Source organism: Apodemus sylvaticus, chromosome 7 (genome assembly GCF_947179515.1).
Source record: "Apodemus sylvaticus chromosome 7, mApoSyl1.1, whole genome shotgun sequence".
NCBI classification, from domain to species: Eukaryota; Metazoa; Chordata; class Mammalia; order Rodentia; family Muridae; genus Apodemus; species Apodemus sylvaticus.
Window position 1 is genome coordinate 102,749,148 of NC_067478.1, and position 24,104 is coordinate 102,773,251.

At 44.0% G+C, this 24,104-nt stretch overlaps 1 protein-coding gene across 2 annotated transcripts in view; it reads right to left on the reverse strand.

The window, feature by feature from the left end:
- Positions 1-1,203: 1,203 nt before the first annotated feature.
- The window catches only part of Snx19 (sorting nexin 19), a 46,682-nt gene continuing 23,781 nt past the window's right edge, over positions 1,204-24,104 (reverse strand). The window contains exons 9-12 of one of the 2 annotated variants that reach the window (XR_007978876.1): positions 11,039-11,223; positions 10,154-10,241; positions 8,386-9,145; positions 1,204-7,372 (exon numbers count right to left, since the gene is read on the reverse strand). Coding sequence is in view for 1 of the 2 variants with exons in the window: in XM_052188772.1 (XP_052044732.1) it covers positions 9,013-9,145; positions 10,154-10,241; positions 11,039-11,223 (406 nt within the window). In the remaining variant the exon portion in view is untranslated. Of the gene's footprint in view, positions 7,373-8,370; positions 9,146-10,153; positions 10,242-11,038; positions 11,224-24,104 lie in introns of those variants that run through there. The other variant, XM_052188772.1, reaches the window with a different exon arrangement.

Below are 24,104 nucleotides of genomic sequence, written 5' to 3' on the forward strand. Positions count from 1 at the left end.
TAGTTTTAGAGAACATGATTCTAAAAATTAACCTAGAGAGGAATTAGGCAGAGTGAACCATCAGCTCAAGGCTGGCTACTTCGAAAGGAACTAAATCAGAAAAAGTACACACACACACACACACACACACACACACACGAGAGAGAGAGAGAGAGAGAGAGAGAGAGAGAGAGAGAGAGAGAGAGAGAAAGAGAGAGAGAGAGAGATCCCAACCCCACAAAGAACTCCGCTCATTCGTCCATTCCTCAAGCTATAGAGTATAGAGTTGTAGAAACACAAGCCTTTGCCTCAGTGTCTCCAGAATGCTAAAGCAAAGGATCCAGCTCTGTTGCTAATGAGCAGAAAGCTCGCTGGCATCACTGCTGGCTTGGCACATGCGCATCATTGCCCTCTGATCTGCCCTATAAATGCATAGGCACCACACATGGGTGCATCTCTGCAAGGGACACACCCCCTCTCACACGTTACAAGAGCAGATTATTCTACCTCATCTAAATAGGCTGAGGAAACATTATGGGTTCTCACCCATATGCAAGACATTCAGTGTGGGCTGGGGCGGATCTGGTATTAATTATCGAGTGCTCTCCATTGGAATAAGTGGTTAATCCCAAGGAGGTTTACACTGGAGAATGACCAACCTTCCCCAAGGGTGGATACGGAGTCATCCTTGGCTCCATATGATTTCCCATCATGTGCTGTGCAAATGTGCCCTGGAACAAGGAACAGGCATTATTCCACAGCAGACAAATGCTTTACGCAAGTGTACTGCAACACAGAACCCAAGCACTGAGCTGTCTAGATTCCTTTTATGAAAACCAATATTGTCTTGACTCTCTCATTGACTGAACTTTCTTCTTCATCCATCTACTGGCTCTTTCCTCTTTCCTACAGTGGCCTGGGGGCTACAGACCACCTGATTTGGCAGACTCGGAAACAGGTGCCCTTGTCCCTTCCAGACCTTACACAGGTGGCCAGATGGCTTGGGTCCCTTAGTTTTCAGTGTATGGCAGTGGTCTCATTTTGATCTGGGTTTGGATCCATAGCTACAGCAGTGAACAGAGCCCGGAAGAGAGCAAACATCCACGTGTAAGGAATTTGTGGTCTCCTTCCTTTAAAAGAAATACTTCCACTTCAAAGGGTTTCCTGTGTGGTATCACAGACATTGCTTAGATACTGTTTGAGAAGGTGTATGAAACGGGTCTTTAAACTTGGATCTAAAGAGACTCAAGGAAAACATTAAGGAACTCAGTGAGTGGAAGCAGAGGTAGGTTGTCTTTATTTTCTCATCTTGGTAGCAGCTTTCCTTCCAGATAATTAGGTGTGGGAAGGTGCGCACAATGTTTTCGTTAGGTAGACATGGACTGTCTGATCTCAGTGAACTTGTAAATACAAGTGAGAGGTCAGTGATTCACTGACTTTAAAAAAACATTTTCATGGCTGTACCCACTCATTTTTGTTGTTTGTTTGTTTGTTTGTTTTGTTTTGTTTGGTGGGGTGGAGCAGGGTAGTACCATATGCATGGAGTCTCAGCTCTGGGAGGCAAAAGCAAGAAGACTGATAACTTTGAGGTCAGCCTGGACTACAGTTTTTGATTTTATGCGGCCAATATACTTACATGTCACACAGTACATCCTAAACTTGTACAGGTTCTTGCTTAGAAAGCACAAGAATCAACTTCTGTTCTTTGTTATTTGCTGTGATTGAGGACATAAGGTCTTTGCGATGCAAATTTGCCACCCACCCTTGTTTCTGTGTCTTATCTCTGTTCTCTTAAGAATTGCTTCTTTGGAGTTATTCATATAGTTTATATCTTAGGATAAATAAACATAATCTGCAAGTAAATAGTATTTATTTGTACCAACTATGCAATAGATATATTTCTATGTACATATAGACTGACAGACAGGGATACAATAGGGAACCAAGGAGACACTTGAGCTCACTGCCCTCAAATAACTGTATGGAAGACAGTACGTGTATGTGGCTTGACTGCAGAGATAATGTAAATAATGCAGAAGGAGAGGGACAGCTTAGGCTGCAAGACCACACAATACTCATATGTCACACAGTACATCCTGTGGGACATGAGCTGGTCCTGACAGCTGGAGGGGAAACCACAGGCCAACATGGAGCGTGCACAGGAATCAGGTAATCTCCCCAGTGGAAACAAGCTCAAGGAAAGAGAGCAGAGGCTACAAAGTGTTCAGGCAGAATGCTAACCTCAAGATTTCTGTAAAGCTTTCTTACCCAACTCCCTGCCTCAACCATCCCCAGAATAGTTGGCTCCCCAGAATAAGTCACACCGTCAAACAAACTTGTGGCCCTCCCAGTGGCCCAGGAAGCCTTAATGAAAGATATTTTCTCCATGCTTGAAATAATTGTTTCCCAGGATAATAGAAGGTTGTTTCACCACAAGCATGGGAAGACGAAAAAGAACTAGCCTGCTCTCATGTTGCTGCAATCGGAGTTCACAGGAGTGGCACTAATAAAGGATGTGAATTGTAGAAGAGATTTCCTTCCCTAAGCAAGATCTATTTCTCCTGTGGCAACAGCTTCAAGGCTAATCTTTCTGGTAGCCATGAGTGCAGAGCGGTTCCCCAGCAAGGGTTACAGCAAAGGGAGTCAGTGGACTGGTATGGGTCTCCAAACCCAGTTAACCCTCATAGGCAAGTCATTGCTTCTGTTAAAAAGTCTCTCTTTTTAACATTTTACTTTAATTATGTATATGCGTCTCTCTCTCTCTCTCTCTCTCTCTCTCTCTCTCTCTCTCTCTCTGTGTGTGTGTGTGTGAGTGAGTGTGTGTGTGTGTGAGTGAGTGTGTGTGTGTGTGTGAGTGAGTGAGTGTGTGTGTGTGTGTGTGAGTGAGTGTGTGTGTGTGTGTGAGTGTGAGTGCAGTTATCTCAGAGTCTAGAAGAGGTCATTGGATCCCTTGGGTCTATAGTTCTAGGTGGTTAGGTGGTTGTCAGCTGCCAACCAGAGCACTGCGAACTGAATTCAGTCTTCTGAAAGAGCAACAAGCACTCCTAACCCTGGAGTTATTTCTCCAGTTACACATTAGTCCCTTTATTTGTTTTCAGAGACGCCTGAGCTTGGTATTCCCCATCATGAATTAAAGTTTTTGGGGGTAATCATAGCCAATTCTCCCTTGCATGTAACACCCAAGTGCAGTGGAGACACAGAGTAATGGAGCCAGTAGCAACCACCCCAGTGTGGGTTGTCTACCACTGTAACACTTTAATACTAAAATTAGCTTCTATTTTCTAAACAAACATTGTTGACCACAGGGACTACTTCGGGTTAAGTAGATATTACTTAAGGAGATGGTTTTTGGCTGGGCATGGTACTTATAATCACAGCATTTTGGAAATAAAAAGGGGGAAGGATTGTAAGCTCAAGATTAGCCTGGGCTACATAGAGACCTGTCTCAAGAAGCAAGCCATGTTCTTTACATTTGGATCTCGATTCAGTTCCTCCTCTTTCTCCATTTATTACACCTCGCAGTCCCCAATTGTTCACATTTCAAAACCTCTAACACTTACTTCTATAGGCATGCCTGCAGGTAAGGGCAGAACACAGGGAGTATTTGGAGAAATCCAATGCCACATTAGTGAGGAGATATCAGACAGTGTTCTCTTCCTCCTCTTCCTCCCTTCCTTCTCCTCCCCTCCTGCTCCTCCTTCAATCTTGTTCTGTTTCTAGAGAAGCAGAGTTGCCATGGGCCTTTGGTCAGGTGAGTAGTGCTGGGGAGGTGGCCAGAAGCCTGTTAGAGCGGGAGCAGCTCTGTGGACCTGCCAGGTGTCTTGGTGTGCACAGGGTCTCTGCCACTTCTGAGCAGAATCTGCTCATTCATTGTTGCCACCTTGCTGCAGGAATGGGTCCTAACCAGTTTCATTTGTTTTTTGTTTGTTTGTTTTTTTATGGTATTTGAACTTCCTTTGGGTTTGGATTTTTTAAATTATATGTTTATGTGGCTATCTGTACAGGAAAATGTGCATGTCTGAGTGTAGGTGCCAGCAGTCTAAAAGTGATGTTCAGTTTTCTGGTGCTAGAGTTACAGGCTGTTTGGGAGTTGCCTGACATGGGTGCTGGGAGCTGATCTCTGGTTCTTTTCAGGATAGTACTCAATCATTGAGCCATCTCTCCAGCAACCTGTGCTGTTAAAAACAAAACAAAACAAAACAAAACCAAACTGCCAGTGCTGTCTGTGCAATGGGGACGATCAGGTAAGGTTCAGGATGTGGAAAGACGCCTGAGACAATGCCTCCTCTTGATGCTCTCCTGAGAAATCCCTTTTCCCCCTCTGTAATGGTACAGGATTGCTAGCTGAACTTCACCCTTCAATGGTTCCATTCTCTTTTCCACAAAGGCAGTAAGAACGACTATCCTGTGATTTCTGGCATTTCCAGTGGGAAAGGAAACAGAAGAGGCCAAATTAGGGCAGAGTTTGTCCAGCTGGGCCTTCGACTACAAATGCCTCATAGCTCCCCTCTTTGCCAATGACCGGCTCTTCCCTGGTGCCCGTCCTTTCCTATCCAGAACAGACTAGCCTTCAGCTGGGGAAAGTCATTGCTGTGGTAGGAAGGACACATGACAGGTGCTACTGGGGTCTCAGAAGGGAGCCTCTCACCTGCCTCCTCAGTCAAGGGGCAGGAAGTGTATCCTCAACTTCTCATAGCGTGACATTTGTACTTTTCCTGGGTCCCATCCCAGACTACCAATTCAAGATTTGCATTTGCATTTTTTAAAAAAAGAAGCGAGATTCCAGGTGAATTGCAAGCACACAGTTTGAGAAGCACTCTTCTAAGCACTGGACAGGATCTGCAAACTACCACTCATGGGTTAGGTCTGGCCAGCTGCCGGTGTTAATTCACACTTTGCTGGAACACTGTTCACTTAGTTATGAATTGTTGGTGGCTGTTTTCATGCTACCATGGAAGAATTGAGTGGTTACAGCTTAGGATGCAGTCACAATGCCTGAAACCTTTGCTTTCTGATCCTCTACAGAAGCTTCCTGGCTACTGTATAAGGCTTGAGAGGCCTCAGAAAATGAGAACCTGGTTAGATCCTGCTTTGTAAGACAAAAAGGGAGCTTAGTACAGTGGAGAGGACTGATGAGATTTGTATCTAGGCTCTGTCACTTTCTTGCAAGTAACTGATATGTCATGTGTCAACATAGGTATCATGCTCCACATCTATAAAATAGAACATGGCAGAACTTAACCTCACAGTGTTGACTTTTAGGCAAATAACATATGCAGTACTTCAAACAATGATTTCAACAAATGGCAGCTCTTGGACTTCCATGGAGACTTATGAGTAGAATGACTCCCAAGGGAGGCAATGTCTATCAATTGCTGCTTTCTTGATAAACCCTTCTCCTATCTCTCTGAGCTTCATTTAGTACATGCTATGTCTTTGGGAGGAAAGTCCTCTGTAAGCCAACCATTCTTAATGTGCACAGACTGTCACTGAGGGTCAGGGTAATAAGTAAGATTCCTGGATCCCTCATTCTTTGAGATGTCCTATCCTTTCAGGCAGTGGGTCTGGATGCAGTGTCAGGAAGCACATAGTAAGCATGGGTCAGGAGTCTCAGGACAGACCTCAACTGTTTAAGATGGGAGAGCAGACAAACAAATAACAAAACAGCTCTTGTGAGGTCCCAGAGTTGTTGAATCAGTGAGCCCCTGGGACTCATTAACTTCTGTGCACTGACTTTATGGAAGAAAACACAATGTTCCCAGCACCTTCATTCCTGTCTAGAACAGTCTAATACACAGCCAGGGACTGTGTTTACATTGCCACCCCATCTACGATCTAACAGCTGTTAGGTGCTAAGAGCAAAGAAAGATTGGTCTCTGGAAAGGAATGGACTGAGAAAAGCGCTGGAGAACTCAAGAAGATCTGAGTTCTACAGATGAAGACCACAGTGGAGCGGCACCTCACATGCATGAGGGGGACATTATTAAATGTATGAGTATACACACACCTCTAGACACTCTTGGTAGAAATGTAGCTGCTACACAGACCAGTGTGTAGGTACTTCAAATATTCAAAAAACAACTAAATAATCTAGCAATCTTACTTTCATCTAAAAAAAAAGCCTTGAATGCAGGAATCAACAGAAATACTTACAGTCCCCTTTCCATTGCATTCATACTAGCCAAAAAATGAAAGCAGCCTAGATCACCACCACTGGACAAATAGATGAAGAAAATGCAGTGCATTCACAAGAGACATTGTTGAGTCTAAGAAAGAACTTTCCACGTGCTGAAGCATACATGAGCCAGAAGCCACAATGCCAAGTGAAGTAAGTCTGTTACAGGGCACATACTAATCAACTCCACTCACTTGTAGTGTATAGATGCGCATACACAGACTGTGGAATGGAGACCATCAAGTCCACCACCACTACCCTCCAGGGGACAGGAGAGATTGCTCTTCCCTGAGTATAAAGTTACACATGATGGAAATGTTCTAGAGATGTGGTATACAACAGTGTTTATGGAAAAAACTCCATGACACCCTTACAACAAAAGATAATGTTGTATGCTAGAAACTTCAAAATAGCAGTCAGGGAAACTTCCATTAGTATTAAATTCTCACATTTCCTATGCTCTGATTTAGGAGAGTGTTTTCCTTCTAGGTTTTACAAAATCTAATCCAGAAGCTTGAAAATAAAAATTGTGGTCTACTATATATTTACATAAAATTATATAATTACATACAGCTTTCTTGAACTTCAATAAATAACAGAAAGGATGGCATTTAGAAATTGCCAGAAAGAGCTCAGTCTCCACCCATCCCTCATCTTTTTACAAGTGTGCAATCAAGATAGAATGGGTGTTGGTCTCATTTCAGGTATTACTAGTCTGAATTAAATGAGTAAACTAAGTCTTAAAAAGGCCAAACAGGAAAGACATGAAGTGGGCCAAGTGCGGGCTCAGTTCTTCCTGATTTTCCACTTCCAGTCTCGAGCAGCATCCCAACTCCTGCGGCTCTCTCTCTCCCATAGGCTGGTGATCTTGTTCTCTGAACCTGCTACCAAACTTAGCAGGTCTTTTTCAAAGCCAGATGGATTTTGACATATCCTTGGTTATATTATTCCCCTCTTGAGGATTGCTTATCTTTTGAGGGCAGGTGGAGTAAAAGTGGGTCCTCTTCTATGAAATATAAGGAAGTTCTCTGGGCTCCAGGCATGAAGAGATCCCTTAGAGTTCATTGCCATAGGAACTCACGGCGTGTTGGGTTATTGACAGGGTTTGTGCACACGTGCACTAGGACTGGCAGCCGATTCAAATGGACACAGGTGGCTATGGCCATGTGAAGAGGTGGGTGTTGGGAAGAAGCCTTCCAGAAATCAGTGTTGCTCATTCTACAATACAGAATAAAATAGCCTTCACCAAAGGAGCCACAGGATCAGCTCTAAGGTATCCCCTGAAATCATATCCTTAGCAGGCACTCAGAGGGCAACATGTTGAATCACCTTTGCCTCTGAGGGCCTAGGGGAGGGGATACTTCAAGAACTTTGGAGGCATCAAGTCAGGCTTCAAGACCAGAAAAGGCCATGAAACTATTCCTTTCACTGCCTTATCTTTTTAAGCAAGAACAGCATGGTGAGCCTCCCAGTCACCATGTACACTCTGTACATTACATTAGAGTGTAATGTACAGAGCCTCTCAGGACAGGAGAGTAACAATTTCACAACTTTTTTTCTATGAACAACTTTAATTGTGTACTCATCACATCCTTCAGGGTCTGTGAAAACCTTGATGCTGGCTCTTGATGCCTTCCCCATTCTCACCAGGCTTTCTTTCTCCATGACCCCCTTCCATGTGGATCCCGTAGTTGAGTGCAGCAAGGCTAGAGCTACACAGACGCTACTGAGCTGAGGGTTGGCTATGGTCTCCCATGGTACCCTGGGGACGCCAGCTGCTCATATGCATTTCCTGGGCAGCAGCACTTCCCTTGTGACTTTCCCTCCAACTCCTTTTTCTTCTAACAGCTGCTCTCAGTTGCTCCATCTTTCCAGTGGGCACAGAGTGCTCTGCTTTTATTGCTGGACTCCTAAGGACTAAGTCAATCTTTAAGGAACAGAAAGTAAAATCTGTACCCTGCAAGTTTGCTATATTATTCTTGCCAGTCTTGTGGAGGGATTCCCCCTTATTCTGATTTCTATTCTTTGTACACCCTTAGCCATGGAACAAGTACTTTCCCTTCTCTTTGGAAATACTGAGACCAAATATGTAACTTGCCATGCAATTCTGTTGACAGAAGGAAAGTAACAAATCCAAAATGCATTTGCTCTTGGGTAGGGGCTGGGAGGAAAGTTAAAATCTGCTGTGTAATCCCTCGCAGGAAAGGGTGTGAAGGGTGGGGAGGATTTACCAGAAGTTTGACAGCATGCTTTGAAGCCTTCTGGACAGGAAAAGTATAGCCACCCCAGGAAGCAGTATTCTTGACATCCTTTAGAAGTCCACGGTGTCAGAAAATAGCCAAAGAGCAAATCCCTGGAGACATACTTTCCTTCCCTCTTCTTCTGGAATTGTTCAGAAACTAGGCAGGGTGAGGGGTGATCCTGAATGAATGTTTAGTTTCCGGGTAGGAAAATAACTTAGGAGACTGTTTCTCCACCCAGGAAATCTGGCTACAGTTTTTCTCCTGTATTACCTACCACTTGTACATTCATGGATTACGTTCACAAAAGTGCAGGGCCATGCTGTTGGCAAACCATGATGGTCAGAAGAAGGCAAAGGAATAGCCTCTGCTTTACAGCTTCTGTTCCCAAGGAAACAAGACCTCCTCCCTGCAGCAATCCACATGCCAAGGACTATGGAAACAGATACACATGCAAATAGGCTATGTAGCTCTGTTCTGTGCTACTAAGGGAGACCTGGTAGGGGAACTGAGCCCCTGAGACCAGCTACGCTAACCTAGCTCCAGAGGGCACAGGCATCTTAGCTGTCTCTGGAAGTTGAACAGCTCTCTTACAAGCCTTTGGAGACCGTGTCCTAGCTAAGTGGAAACAGCCATCTTCTTGAGGCTGCTTGGGGAATCTGAGGCAGAGGTGGGTGGGACACACTCTTCAACAGAGGCACTGAGATCCAGGAACTCCAGGATAACATCTCCGAGGCAGTAAATCAAATGTCTGAAACAAATGCATAAAACAACCAATTGAGAAGAGGGCCTGCCTTACAGCTATGTCTTATAGCTTCCATCTTATAGAGAACTCTAAGAGGCCTCAATGTTACCAGAAGCAGCAGATTCTGTGAGGCAGGTGGCATGAATCAGTGTTTATTGTACTACTGAAAGCTATAGCTCAATGCATCAAGGACAGTACTTGTGACCAGACTGTATGAAATGACATTCTTTACAGTTATGTCAGGATACTCTGTAGAACTTGAGAAGAACTGTTGTGAGGTCAGATTACAGCTGACTTCTGCTTGTAATGATGCATCCCTGTAGATTTCCTCTCCATGAACTGAACCCTTGAGGACTGAGAGCTAAGCGATTAGATTATGGCATAGGCTTGGGAGGGCAGAAGCAAGGGCACTTGACACTTACCCAAAGCCTTCATCCTTAGAGATGGAAGCTATCATTTCTGAGAATTCCTAGGTTCTAATCCCTTTATATGATTCTGCTCTTACTATCCCATTTATTGTTCATTAAACAATGACAATTCCTGATCTCAATACTAACCCCAGCTTTGCTGTGAGCCTGGAAACCCATGCTGAAAGTCATCAGGTAACCTGACAGCAAAGGCCAGGGTAGATTCCTGCAATAAGAACTTGCAGATTCTAGGAACTTCTTCAGCACAGTGCTTAAGTGCTAATGTAACTGTATAGAAAGTATGGCATTTTATGACATTTAGATACAAGGGATATTCTTGCCTGGAAGTTAACAGGGCAGTTTTAGTAGCTCATGCTGGGTCTACACTGAGTTCTTCCAAGCACAAACAGCGGCTAGTCCTACAGCTGCTTACTACCATGAATCTGCTCCAAAGCTGGCAGCATGGCCTTCACTGAGTGTATCAGAATCTGGATATTGGAGCCTTTGCATGCCAAGTGCAGTCCTGTTCTGATAATGGGCATTGTGATTACCAGCCTTGCTACCCAAGCGTGACCTATGCTTGTTAGGCATGCATGTGCCAGCCTACCTGTTGATGAGAGGCTGCTGGAAGGATTCCAAGACTAGACTCCAGCTCAGCCGACACTTGTTCACCCCCAGGATTTCTACTAAAAAGTCTGAAACAAACAAGCAAACAAACAAACAAACAAACAAGACAGTTGTGATTCAGCCTTAGAATCAAAGAACATCTTCCAGAACTTTTGCCATCTCACAGACTGGCTACTTCTGGCATATCCCTAAGCTACACAGCCAGAAACCCCATAGGACAGAGGAAAGCCATGAAAATCTTGAGTGTGTAACTAAGAATGAGCCTCAAAAGGGCTTTACAATCTGCCACAAAGGTGCAGGGGTGTTTTCCATGTCACTGTTTAGGTTGGAAAAAGTTAACTCAAGCTGATTGTCCAGGGCTGAGTTCATTACTCTTCCCATTACAACAGCCACAGGCAACAAATTACCTTCTCTGACCTTGAAAAACAATACAAGAATCAGGCTGTGTTTACTGTTGCTACGGACATAGCTCATCAAGTGTGAGCTCTGTAGGAGACATCATGTTCTTCTCTGGTCCCCAAACACCATGTTAGCAGAGAACTCAACATCTTCATGTGGTAGTAATGGTGCTGATATCTACTGCTGCAGTAACAGCGTTTTTGGAACTGCCCTGAAGTTTTAAACCCTTGTGTGCAGGACTGTCCCTTACTGTCTATAGCCAAAGTGACCCTTCCACTCCTTGCTATCACTTGAGTGAGGGATAGAAGAATGGCAGCCAAGAACACCTTTCCATCAGTTGGAGACATGCTCAGTTGGACTTTGAGTGCCCTTCTGGAGATGGGGAAGGATGTCAGGCAGTGGTGGCAGGGCAGGCTGGAGGAAGAGCGCACATTCCCATGGTCACTGTCTCACTTGGTCCCATTACCTGGAAGGAGACCCATCAAGCTCTGCAAAGCCTGCCTCTCAGTAGCTGCTTTCTGTGCCTGAGTCCGTCCAGGCCGTGGAAACTTGGGCAGCACTCCACCAGGCCAGATAGATTCCCGAAGAAGACGGAGGTACTGTGCCCAGCGCTGGGGACATGTTAGATTAGCCACTTGGACTTCTAGCCACCTGTGGTAGAAGAGAAAAAAAAAAGCTCAGGAAACCCAGCCTTTTCAAGGTGATGGGCTGTATGTCTACCTTTTTTCTCAGACTCATATTTTAAAATCTCAACAGTGAGAGGACAACATTCGTGAGCATGGTCTTGAGGTAATTAGGGCATGGGCCACAGCCCTTTTGAATGTGAATATAGTACCCTTTCTAAAAAGACACAAACCTCTAGGCACTTCACCCTTACCATGTAAGGACATAGACAGGAGATAGTCTGTGAATCAGAATATGACTGAGTCTGTCAGTGGCTGGACCCTCACCCAGCCTCAAGAAGGGTGAAGCAGGGGACTTCCACTGTTTACAAGCTTTATCGTCTTCACTGTATTTTTCTTACACTGATAGACAGACAGTGCCAGCATGAACCTCCAGAATGGAAGTCAAGCCAGCTCAACACTGGGATCACATCATTTCAAGATAAGCAACTGTGATAATACTATACTAGGACTGCAGAGAAGATGCTAAAGTGTCCTCATGTTGGAGCAGGGCTGCACCCAACTTTATCTCTGCTCTAGTGAAAACCACTGTGGCCTCAGTAACTTGTAGACCCAGGCCAGGAGTTAAGGCTGTGGTCATTTTCACACACTCCCTTGTTTTCCTTAGCATTCTGGTATACAAGGGGACCTGCAAGCCACTGACTTGTCTTCAGGATGCTCTATACCCACACATTGCTTCTAGCCTCTCTTCTCTGCATCTGAGCACAGGTGCATGAAATCTCCCTCGAGGCCCAGCCATAAGAGCGCTCCTCCTGATGCCTCTTTTGGCACTTGGTGCTTGGAAAGATATGTAGCTAATATTTCCCTTTGGAATATGAATTCCTTTACCATGTGTTTATAGCTTTGTTTTTTAACTAGACTGCTAGTACTACCAGAGTTCTATGTCTTAGACTACTTGAAAACTTCCCCAAAGTAGGTTGTGGCTCAAATATGTTTGATGATTGACATCTGTTTTCAAGTTATGAAGATTTCCCCTTTGTTTTGATTTCAAACACAAATCAGTAACTCTAAGGAACAGATAAGGCAATTGTGGAGCTCAGTTAAAAATTTAGAAGGTGTGTCAACATTATTCTTTTCAAGTGTGTATTTTTTTCATAGTGACATATAGTCACTGTTGAGGCCTCCTTAGTACATATCTCCCTGCCGACTGGCATGGCTATGCCGGTCATGGGCGGACCACCAGCTGCTTTACTTCTGTCCAGAGGGTTGTAGAGACCATACTCCATGGTAGCTCATGCCATTGCTCTTATATCCAAATTATTTGTCATCCATCCAAGAGAAGAGGGGCTGACAGGGCAAACTTTATTTAACCTCCATTCTGTCAGACTGTCTGCATTCCACTCAAGCTGGGCATTCCAGTCCTGGGGGCTGCAATCCCCCAAGCCCAGGGCTCACAACCCATGCTAAGAATAGGAAGTCCAAAGGTAACAGCAGGGCAAGAATGGCGAGCCTCGATAGAGATCAAGAGCGGCACAAAGCCGCTCCTGCCCAGAATAGCCAACAGGCCCGCGTCTGTTATTATTAGGGCCACAGCTCCTTTCCACAGGGCTTTTCATTCAGCGCTCCTAAGCTCCTGACAAGAGGGATCTAGTGGCAAGAAGAATTCCTGTTCCTGTTTATAGAAGAGCGGCAGCCGAGGGAGGTGGCTGCCGTGACCTGATCAGGTTCTCTGTAGGGGATAAGGTGGTTCAGGACCCCCCTTCACTGAAAGCCACATGCACATTTGTACTTTTGACTAAGGTGAAGCCCACATGCTAGCTCTCATCTAAGACAGGACGGAATGGGCACAGCCTGGCTAACTTCGGGGAGACCGGAGAATCTTAGCACAAGACACAGGAGCTAGGATGAAGTTTAGCTCAGCCTTGTGCTCACATAGGCATGACAAGAGGAAGATTTCTCCTATTTCTGTCTTCTGGGCCTACTAATACAAGAATTCAAACTCTTCCAAGCAACCACTGCATCCATGTAACCTTTCCTCACACAAGAGAGCACCTGGGTACCTCGGGCATCTTCTGGGCATGTCTCAGAGGACAGGAGTTGGCTATGTTTGAGTCTGTATTAATTTATCCAATGAGGATAGGACCTCACATTTCTTTGTGGCAAGGATGTCCTCTTTGTTTTCTTCCACATGAATTTAGCATCTTCATGCACAGATGTGGGGTGTAAACAACTTTTAGTAAGTACCACAGCCTGAATGTATACAAGTCTGACTACAATTCTTCAAGTCCTAGGAATGTAGGGAAGAAGAATCAAAGTCCAAAAAGGTAAAATTCAGCTCATGGTGGTGCGGCTGAGTGGGTAAGTTAAATGTGAGGTGAAGCAGTGGAACTGCCAGTGAGGCCTGGAAACTCCAAGCCAGTGAAGCCCAGTCTCTGGGATGCGAGGCAAGGTTAGAGCACAGGGCTGATCAGACGAAGGCCCCGAAGTCAGCCCCAGGAATGTCTGAAGCTAGTCTGTGGCAAACTGGCAGAAACAGAAGAATTCAGGTCTACAAAGGGAGGAGGTTCTAGAGTGGATCTCATAGGTCACATGTGACTTAAACACCTGTCTTCCCAGGGTTTTCCTCTTGTCCCCGTTTTTCCTGTAGTCCTGCTTTTCCAAGCCCTGTCTCACTCCCTGGTCCTAGCCAAGGGAATTCAACCCAGGTCCTCATAAGATCTGCTGATGCTCTTAACCACCGAACCATCTCTCCAGCTCCACTCTTCCATTTCTCTATTGAACTTTAACTTCTGAATCCTACTAAACTCACTCAGAAATTGAGCTACCTACCATGGAGAAGACAAACATGAGGGAGTATTCAAGAGAGTAAGACCCTGTGACCCTTCCTTATGAGTTCACGTCATTTCTCTATTCCATATATTATCCTAGTCTTTTAAAATTTACTTCTTTAAAACATATTTTATTATTTATTATGTGTGCTGTGTGCATGTAAACGGATGTTGGCATACAGGGATATAAGAAGACTTTAGCTCCACTAGACCTAGAGTGACTGGAGGTTGTTAGAGTTACAGGAGGCTGTGAGCCACCTACCTTGGTCCTCTGTAAGACATTACATTCTCTTGACTCTTGAGCCACCTTTCTAGTCCTGTCTTATTCTATTCCTAACACCAGAATGGACATGTTAAAAAGATATCTGTATTGCTACAGTTCCTTTCAAGGAAAGGGATGGACTGCTGTGCAGCAGTAGTTTCTAGCCTCATGTAACCCAGACTGGCTTTGAACCTGTCATCTTCCTACCTTTACCCTGTGATGCTGGGATTATGGGAGTGTTACACCATAACCAGCTCACTTACCCTTTGCCTAACCTGAATCTAAAGTTTCAAGGTGGCTATAAACACACACATCTCTTCACAGGTTATCAGAAGTCTCTTCTGCTGTGTCATTTATTAACACAAACACCATTGTTTATGTAACACAAGACACATGAAGTAAACACACTGAAATAAACGGTAGAGAATAGCCTCCAGCAGGTTTTATTTGCCATCACTATTCCAGGTCTGATATTTGATTTCGAGAGGTCTTTTTCTGTCACTCCACCTTTATCGCTTCAACCCCAACTGTCACTCAGAAGCTTAGTCTGTCAAGCCACCTCTGAATGGAAGCCTTATTGGAGACTCCAAGATAGTAAGTGCCATGACCCCAATTCAAAACAAAACAAAGCAACAATAACAAAAAAGGGCAAATAGATTGCACTGGGACATCTGGGATACTGGAGGGCCTTCTGCTACACCAGGTATTAAAAGGAGGATGTGAAAATTAGAGCTCGCAGTAATAGAGGAATGCATGCTACTCCGTGCTCAGGAGAACCTGGTCTGAAATAGCTACAAATAGAGAAATGGAGCAGGGCCTAAAACAGAGACAGTTTAATACCAGGGCTTAGGATGGCACTTCAAGGTGACTAGAAGGTCACTTCACATCCAAACAGCAGAATCTAGTCGAGAGAGAGAGAGAGAGAGAGAGAGAGAGAGAGAGAGAGAGAGAGAGAGAGAGAGAGAGAGAGAGAGATGGGAGCCCATGTCTAATGGAGGTGGTTGAGCAGCCTCTCTTTTCTTGTCTGAGAGCTGCAGGCTTAGTGAGAAAGGCTCTGGACTGACGTGGCTTAAACACGAGAGATGACTGTGAAGTCATGAAATAGAAAATATGTGCAATAGTAATGGTCTAACAAAAATTCCCAGTGCATTGTAAATGAATGAAAATAACAGATCTCTTAATTATCTACTGGTTCAAAGAAAAAGATGATCAGGTTAGAGCTGACCTTTAATGACCTGCTCTTCTATTTATGGACATTTTCTACCATTTGAAACAGACCTACAGTAGATTAAAACTGGAAACTCACATTGTGACCCTTGAAGCAAGGTTTTCAACCATAATACTTCCTGATGGTCTGACTGCTAATTCTTCACTGTGAGGAATTATTCTGTACATTAAGAAGTGTTGGGCTACCGGGCAGTGGTGGCGCATGCCTGTAGCCCCAGCCATCTGGGAGGGAGAGGCAGGCAGATTTCTGAGTTCAAGGCCAGCCTGGTCTACAGAGTGAGTTCCAGAACAGCCAGGGCTACACAGAGAAACCCTGTCTCGAAAAAACCAAATCCAACCTCCCACCCCAAAAAAGAAATGTCCCCTGAGAATAAAATGGCTCTGACTGAGCATCACTACACTAGACTTAGGGTCTTTTATATCTAATATATCAGGCTACTCTCACAGTGGTTTTTAAAAGCTTGGCAGTTTAGCACAATATCCCTCAAATTGTGGTTGGACAGCATTAGAGAACATGTGTTACTGCTTGTATCAACATTTTAAGAAATCTAAGTAGAAATCAAATAGAAAATATAGAAGTGCATTATATATATGCACTTTTATATATACTTTGGTTTCTCATGCAGGTATGTGCCTAAGTATATATAGGTTAAATATGCATGTGTACCTGTATGTGTGTCTGTATACATGTGCATTCATTTTCAATATAAAAGTTTCAATAGAAAATTTGATTCTTACTGTGGACAGAAGTTTTCAGAAAAGTCTTAATATAATAATACAGTATAATGGACTAGGAATTCTGAGACATCTCAAGCCATTTTTTATTTCCTAGAAACATCAGCCATCTCAGAGTGGTACCCTGCAAATTATATACTTAGCACACTGAGCACTGGCTCACTGCTTAGAAGCACCAATCATAGAGTGGGAGAGGAAGCAGGCCCTGGGAGGCAGTGTAGACTTGGAGCCGTTTCCACTAAGTAAGTTGCTTCTGCGATTGATTTCCCACTTGATAGCCCTGCTTCTCCCCCTCTGCTCCCTTCCTCAGCCTGCCATGGTCCAGCCCCTTTGTGTGCTTACTCACAAGCCCCACATTAGTCTGCAGCTTTGCTGATAACCCAGCCAGACCCACGTTCCTCAGCTGTGTCTGAGAAAGCTCAACCTTGCTGCCCTCTGACTGTGGAGTTAGGTCTCCGTTCTTTCCTGTCTTCTATTGGAAAATGGGGAGGAAATGAACTCTGAGGGTGAGGAACCCTAGCATCTTCCTCCATGCGCCTGCTGTGAGATCTAAAATGGCTTACTGAGTAGGTGCAAGCCTTCTGTGACTTTGCTTTTGTTTTAGATCCATGCTTCATGCATCCACATCTGTAAGACATGTCCATCAAAACAAGACCTTAACACTACAACTTAATATTCTGGTTTCTTAAATAACCCCATTAAAAAGTGGGGTATGGAGCTAAACAAAGAATTTTCACATGAAGAATTTCGGAGGGCTGAGAAACACCTTAAGAAATGTTCAACATCATTAATCATTAGGGAAATGCAAATCAAAACAACCCTGAGATTTCACCTCACACCAGTCAGAATGGCTAAGGTCAAGAACTCAGGAGACAGCTGGTGTTGGCAAGGATGTGGAGAAAGAGGAACACTCCTCCACTGCTGGTGGGATTGCAAGATGGTGCAACCACTTTGGAAATCAGTCTGGTGGTTCCTCAGAAAACTGGGCATGACACTTCCTGAGGACCCTGTTATACCACTCCTGGGCATATACCCAGAGGATTCTTCAGCATGCAATAAGGACACATGCTCCACTATGTTCATAGCAGCCCTATTTCTAGTAGCCAGAAGCTGGAAAGAACCCAGGTGTCCTTCAGCGGAAGAATGGATACAAAAAATGTGGTATATTTACACAATGGAGTACTATTCAGCCATTAGAAACAATGAATTCATGAAATTCGTAGACAAATGGATGGAGCTGGAGAACATCATACTAAGTGAGGCAACCCAGTCTCAAAAGATCAATCATGGTATGCACTCATTGATAAGTGGATGTTAGCCTAGAAACTTTGAATACCCCAGACATAATCCACATATTAAATGATGTCCAAAAAGAATGGAGGAGTGGCCCCTGGTTCTGGAAAGACTCAGTGCAAGAGTATAGGGGAATTCCAGAACAGGGAAGCGGGAAGGGGTAGATGGAGGAACAGGGGGAGGGAAGAAGGCTTATGAGACTTGTGGGGAGTGGGGACTCAGAAAAGGGGAAATCATTTGAAATGTAAATAAAAATATATCAATAAAAAATTAAAATAAAATAATAAAAAAATTTCATATAAAAAAGAATCTGGTTTCTTATTTTTCTATCTAGGGCAAACAGACCATGGTTTTATAAAAAAATATTTTTAATAATTCTTTGAGAATTGCAAGCAATATATTTTTAAATTTATTTTATGTGCACAGGTACATTTCCTCCGTGTATGTTTGTGTACCATGTATGTGGCTGGTACCAGTACAGGCCAGAAAGGGTGTCATATCCCCTGGGATTTCAGTTATCATTATGGGGTGCTGGGAATCGAAGCCAGGAATTCTAGAAGAGCAGCAAGTGCTCTTAACCATAGAGCTATCTCTCTACCTGCTAACAGTCATCTTTTTTTTTTTAAATTAGAAGTCTATAAGTTAGAGATGCTAAGTTACTATGTATTAAGAATTTGAGGATCTTAAGCCAGTTCCTTGAGGAACCGTATAGGTGACGTTCTCAGTCTTAGCAACTCTATACATGTCCATGTTGAGGACAGTGAGATCTCACCAACTGTACACATGTCCATGCTGAGGACAGTGAGATCTCACCAACTGTACACATGTCCATGCCAAGGACAGTGAGATCTCACCAACTGTACACATGTCCATGCCGAGGACAGTGAGATCTCACCAACTGTACACATGTCCATGCTGAGGACAGTGAGATCTCACCAACTGTACACATGTCCATGCCAAGGACAGTGAGATCTCACCAACTGTACACATGTCCATGCCGAGGACAGTGAGATCTCAGCAACTGTACACATGTCCATGCCGAGGACAGTGAGATCTCACCAACTGTACACACGTCCATGCCGAGGACAGTGAGATCTCATCAACTGTGCACATGTCCATACCAAGGACAGTGAGATCTCACCGACTGTACACATGTCCATGCTGAGGACAGTGAGATCTCACCAACTGTACACACGTCCATGCTGAGGACAGTGAGATCTCATCAACTGTACACATGTTCATGCCGAGGACAGTGAGATCTCACCAACTGTACACATGTCCATGCCGAGGACAGTGAGATCTCACCAACTGTACACATGTCCATGCTGAGGACAGTGAGATCTCACCAATTGTACACATATCCATGCCAAGGACAGTGAGATCTCACCAACTGTACACATGTTCATGCCGAGGACAGTGAGATCTCACCAACTCTATACATGTCCATGCCGAGGCCAGTGAGATCTCACCAACTGTACACATGTCCATACCGAGGACAGTGAGATCTCACCAACTGTACACATGTTCATGCTGAGGACAGTGAGATCTCACCAACTGTACACATGTCCATGCCGAGGACAGTGAGATCTCACCAACTGTACACATGTTCATGCTGAGGACAGTGAGATCTCACCACCTGTACACATGTTCATACCAAGGACAGTGAGATCTCACCAACTGTACACATGTTCATGCTGAGGACAGTGAGATCTCACCAACTGTACACACGTCCATGCCGAGGACAGTGATATCTCAGCAACTGTATACATGTTCATGCTGAGGACAGTGAGATCTCACCAACTGTACATACGTCCATGCCGAGGACAGTGAGATCTCACCGACTGTACACATGTCCATGCTGAGGACAGTGAGATCTCACCAATTGTACACATGTCCATGCTGAGGACAGTGAGATCTCACCAATTGTACACATATCCATGCCAAGGACAGTGAGATCTCACCAACTGTACACATGTCCATGCTGAGGACAGTGAGATCTCACCAATTGTACACATGTCCATACCAAGGACAGTGAGATCTCACCAACTGTACACACGTCCATGCCGAGGACAGTGAGATCTCACCAACTCTATACATGTCCATGCTGAGGACAGTGAGATCTCACCACCTGTACACATGTTCATGCTGAGGACAGTGAGATCTCACCAACTGTACACATGTTCATGCCGAGGACAGTGAGATCTCAGCAACTGTACACATGTTCATGCCGAGGACAGTGAGATCTCAGCAACTGTACACATGTTCATGCTGAGGACAGTGAGATCTCACCAACTGTACACATGTCCATGCTGAGGACAGTGAGATCTCACCAATTGTACACATGTCCATACCAAGGACAGTGAGATCTCACCAACTGTACACATGTCCATGCCGAGGACAGTGAGATCTCACCACCTGTACACATGTCCATGCTGAGGACAGTGAGAAGCCTTTACAATAGGTGGTTATTTAAGAAGTGAAAGGGCACTTACTCGATTCACCTCCTTTGAAGAAGAGCCCTTTCTATAAGTTCAAGGCACAAACAAGGCTTGAGGTTGAGTCTAGAAATAGGCTTTTGTTTTACTTCTGCCATCTATTAGCAATGTGACTTACAGAAGCTTAATTAAAAGTATAATTTTAGAATATTAAAGTTTCTTTAAAATATTGTCTCCTTGTGAATTCTAGTCACTCGTCTTAATTCGAGACTCTGGGCTACCAAGTCTCAGGGTAAATCTATCTCTAAAGATAGTGGTACATTGCAGTTTAATTCCTCTCTTACATGTCTTCTATAAGCTATACATATTCAACTCTTTTATTAACTAGAGGGTCCAGAACCAAACATGCTTGAGAAGTGACCTGCTTAGCAGTGTGTAGGGAACAGAGCTTTCTTTGATCTAGATGTTTTTTGTCAATTATGATAGTCCATGACTTTTGGCATACACAAAAAGGCACTGACTGATACTGAATATGCAGTCCATATATCTACATTTCAAACATTCATAGCCTTTAGTTTAGCTGGCAGTATTCATTTTGTCACTCCTCTATTCCAGTTACTTATGAAAAACCACTGAAGAAGGGAGCAGGATAGACAATGCTTTGTCACTAGCAATTGCTCTGACAGCATCAGAGTCTGTCTCTGTCTGTCTGTCTGTCTGTCTGTCTCTCTCTCTCTCTCTCTCTCTGTGTGTGTGTGTATGTATGTGTGTGTCCAATTCATCTTTTCTATAGACATATAACAAACAACCAGTTGTTGAGATTCAGACACATGTAACTATCACCATTTCCTTTCATAATCCTGTCAAGGAAGCTACCGTAACCAGGCAGGACATGTTCCCTACAGAGTCTATTCCACTGTCTTGGACTCACTGTGTTCTTTCCTGAGTGTTCAGATAATATCTATTTCATAACATCTCCAGAAACTTCCAGTGATAGATGTTGGGACACATAACCTTTATCCATTTTTTTAAAGGCAAGACATTTGCCCATCTGCAATCCATCTCCAAATGACCACAAATAATCTTTATTATGGACCTTGAATCGGTAGTGGAAAATATAAATTCATCTAGTTTCACAGACTCAGTTTATCTATGTTAGGTACATGGATACATAAAGCCAGTTGTGGTGGTACATGGAGGAAGTGATTGCGGAAAAGGATCAGTGTGTGTGTGTGGGGGGGCGAGATGGGGAGTGGGGATCACAAGTTCCAGGTCAGCTAAGCTATATCTCCAGCCTGCAAACACAGCTCAGGAGAAGATGCTTGTATATCATATATGTGGTCTTGGTTCAATTCTTAGTATAAAAACACACAAAATATTTTAAATTCTCTAGTATTATTATTTCTATTTTTATTGAAGACTTCAATTCTACCTTCACCATGTTTTTTCATTCTTATTGGATCATTTTAGAATAGAAATAGAAATGAATAATAGAAAATGAAAATAGAAATGATAAACCAGAATGCACACCATCTGTTTGTTGTAAGTGAATAAATGCTTTCTCAGTATAAGCAGCTAATAGTCCGGTCCCTATTCCAATCAGCATGACCTCCCGATCGATTACTGGCTCTTTCAGGAGCAGTCCCTTCCTAGTTTTGAAGCACAGCCCTAGCTCCTGTGTGTTAGTGTGGCCACTGTTTGCATCAGCTCCACTACTGCTTCATCTGCGTCACTCAGTCTCTATCCTGCTCTGTTTCTCAGGGTTCATCTAGAATCTGATCTCAGTATCAGTCTTGATCTCACTGGATAATCAGTCTTCTGTTTTCCCTCATGAGAATTGTGTGTGCAATTTGTTCACACATTCACTGAACCTCTGTACTGGTACAGCTTTTTGTAAGTGGCAAAAGAGTAAGGCTTGGAAGGCAAGAATCTGGCTTACGCACTAGGTTATCTCCTGGAGCATTTAGCATAGCAGTGAGAAACGCATAGTAACCGCTCCAATATCTACCTCAATTCTAATCTAGAACATATATGAATACTTCTGGTGCCAATATTTCAATTCCATTGGTTATATAACTTATACAGCAGCATGGTTTAAAGCCTCATTCTGTTTTGTTTTTCTGTGAATCCTAGCATTTCTCATCCACTCTGATTTTCCATGTGAAGCAATGCTTTTCCAGTTTTTACTTTACCTATTGCCTTCAACTTCTCTCTTGTCCTTGAATGGCGGTCTCCAGCAGAACTTTTCTATACATTCTGGTGTCTGTGGTCAGAATCCATCATGAGTTACTGCAAACTATGACACTGAACGTAAACCTGGTGTGGTGACCCACATTTGTCATCCAGCACTCAAGAGCTGGAGACAACAGGATCCGACCTTCAAGGGTATCCTCAGGTACATACTGAATCTGAGAACAGCATGGGATAGATGATGCCCTATCTCAAACTAACAAATGATCCACAAACCAAAACAAAACCCAAACTAAAGGCAGATGTCTGGGCAAATCCCTTCTCCAGGCCTCGCACCCTCTATGTAGAGGTTAGTAACCACTAGAGGCAGAGTCTACGCTTCTCTAAGTGGATCTGCTTGCATTCCAGGCATTGATTTAGGCAGTGGCAGCCTCTCCATCATCATCTGGATACTCTTTCAGAAAAATCTATCACCCTATCAGTTACAGTTCTCAACCCACAAGTCAGAATCTCTGTACAAATATTCTCAATTTCTTCTGTCCTTGACCCCAATCCAGCATCACACCCTACTACCTCTCAGGAACCTATCACCTGTCTGATCCTGCTGCCAGCATGGCCCAAGCTCAGCTTCTCACCTTTCACCTCCTTCCGTTTAACTCTTTCCTAATTGTCTCCCTTGATGCAGCTTTGCCTCTTTCCACTAACTGTCTAGAGCACTGTTAAAGTGATTTTTCCAAGTTGCCCACGTGATCAGTCACCATGCTTGTCGGCCGCACCCCATCAGTGGTGGCCAGCTGCTAGGTTCTTCCTGAGGCTCGGAGAGTCTTCAGGGCTCCGTGTGAGCGAGCTTTCGTCTTTTTTGTATGTGAGCCATTCTGAACCACTTAGCTCCGTGAGAACCAGACAGGCTGCACTTGCCCTGCCCTGCTGCTACGCTCAGCATCCTCGCAGCTGCTACCAACCGCCTCATCCGTCAAGGTCTTTGCTGCTATCACCTGGTCTGGAAGCTTCCCTGGCAGCTTGTAAGAGGAGGTTTAGTCTTTCTCCAAGCCACACAGAATTCCTTTGTATAAGCCTTAGTTTTACACTAGAACTCTCATTTGTAAGTTGGCACCCCCACTTCCTATTATGGGATGTGGGGCTTTTTTAATGTCTTTTTAATCACTGCACTTGAAAAGAGTAGCTGAGCATTACCAGCTCTGTAGTGGGGAATCTCCGGTTTTAGAATATGGCCACAGTTTGAAATAAACTCTGGTCAAAGTATACCCGACTATTTAGAGAAGAGAACACGTTGTAAGTTTTCAATTATTCATCCTTATAGTGGAGGACAGTGACAGATTTAAAACACTGTGGACAAGACTGAACATGGCAGTGTGAACCCACAATCCTAGCACTGAGGCTGAGGCACGAGGATCCCAGTGAGGCCAACCTAGGCTACAAAGCTAGACTGTCTCAAAAAAAAGCAGAGAAGCAAGCACAGGGCACGGTTGCCTTCACTTGCAAAAATGAGATAGAAGGATCTGTCCTCACAAGAGTGTGAAGCTATCCTGTGCTACGTGGTGATCCCTTGTCAGAACAAATCCCAAGCAAACTCCCAGATAACAGACTAGCAACCAACCAATCCAAACAAAACAAAACCTCATAGACTATATACAATATAAAAATGCTTTGTGTTTGTATTTCATGTATTTGCATAAATGTTTGGCCATACACCTTAGGTTTACTTTCCTAGTAGTGAACTTTTTGAAAGCTAACAATCAAATCCAAATGTGTGTCAATATACTAGCTGCAGGGTGGATATTGTCAGGAATATGTTGGTGATAAGTAAGCTGATCTAGAAAGAAAAAATTATTATGAAAAAAATCCACGCAATGGGCAAGTCACAGGTGCTTGTGCATCCTGCTGGAGGGGCCAAGGGGTGAAAGGCAAGGGCTCGTGG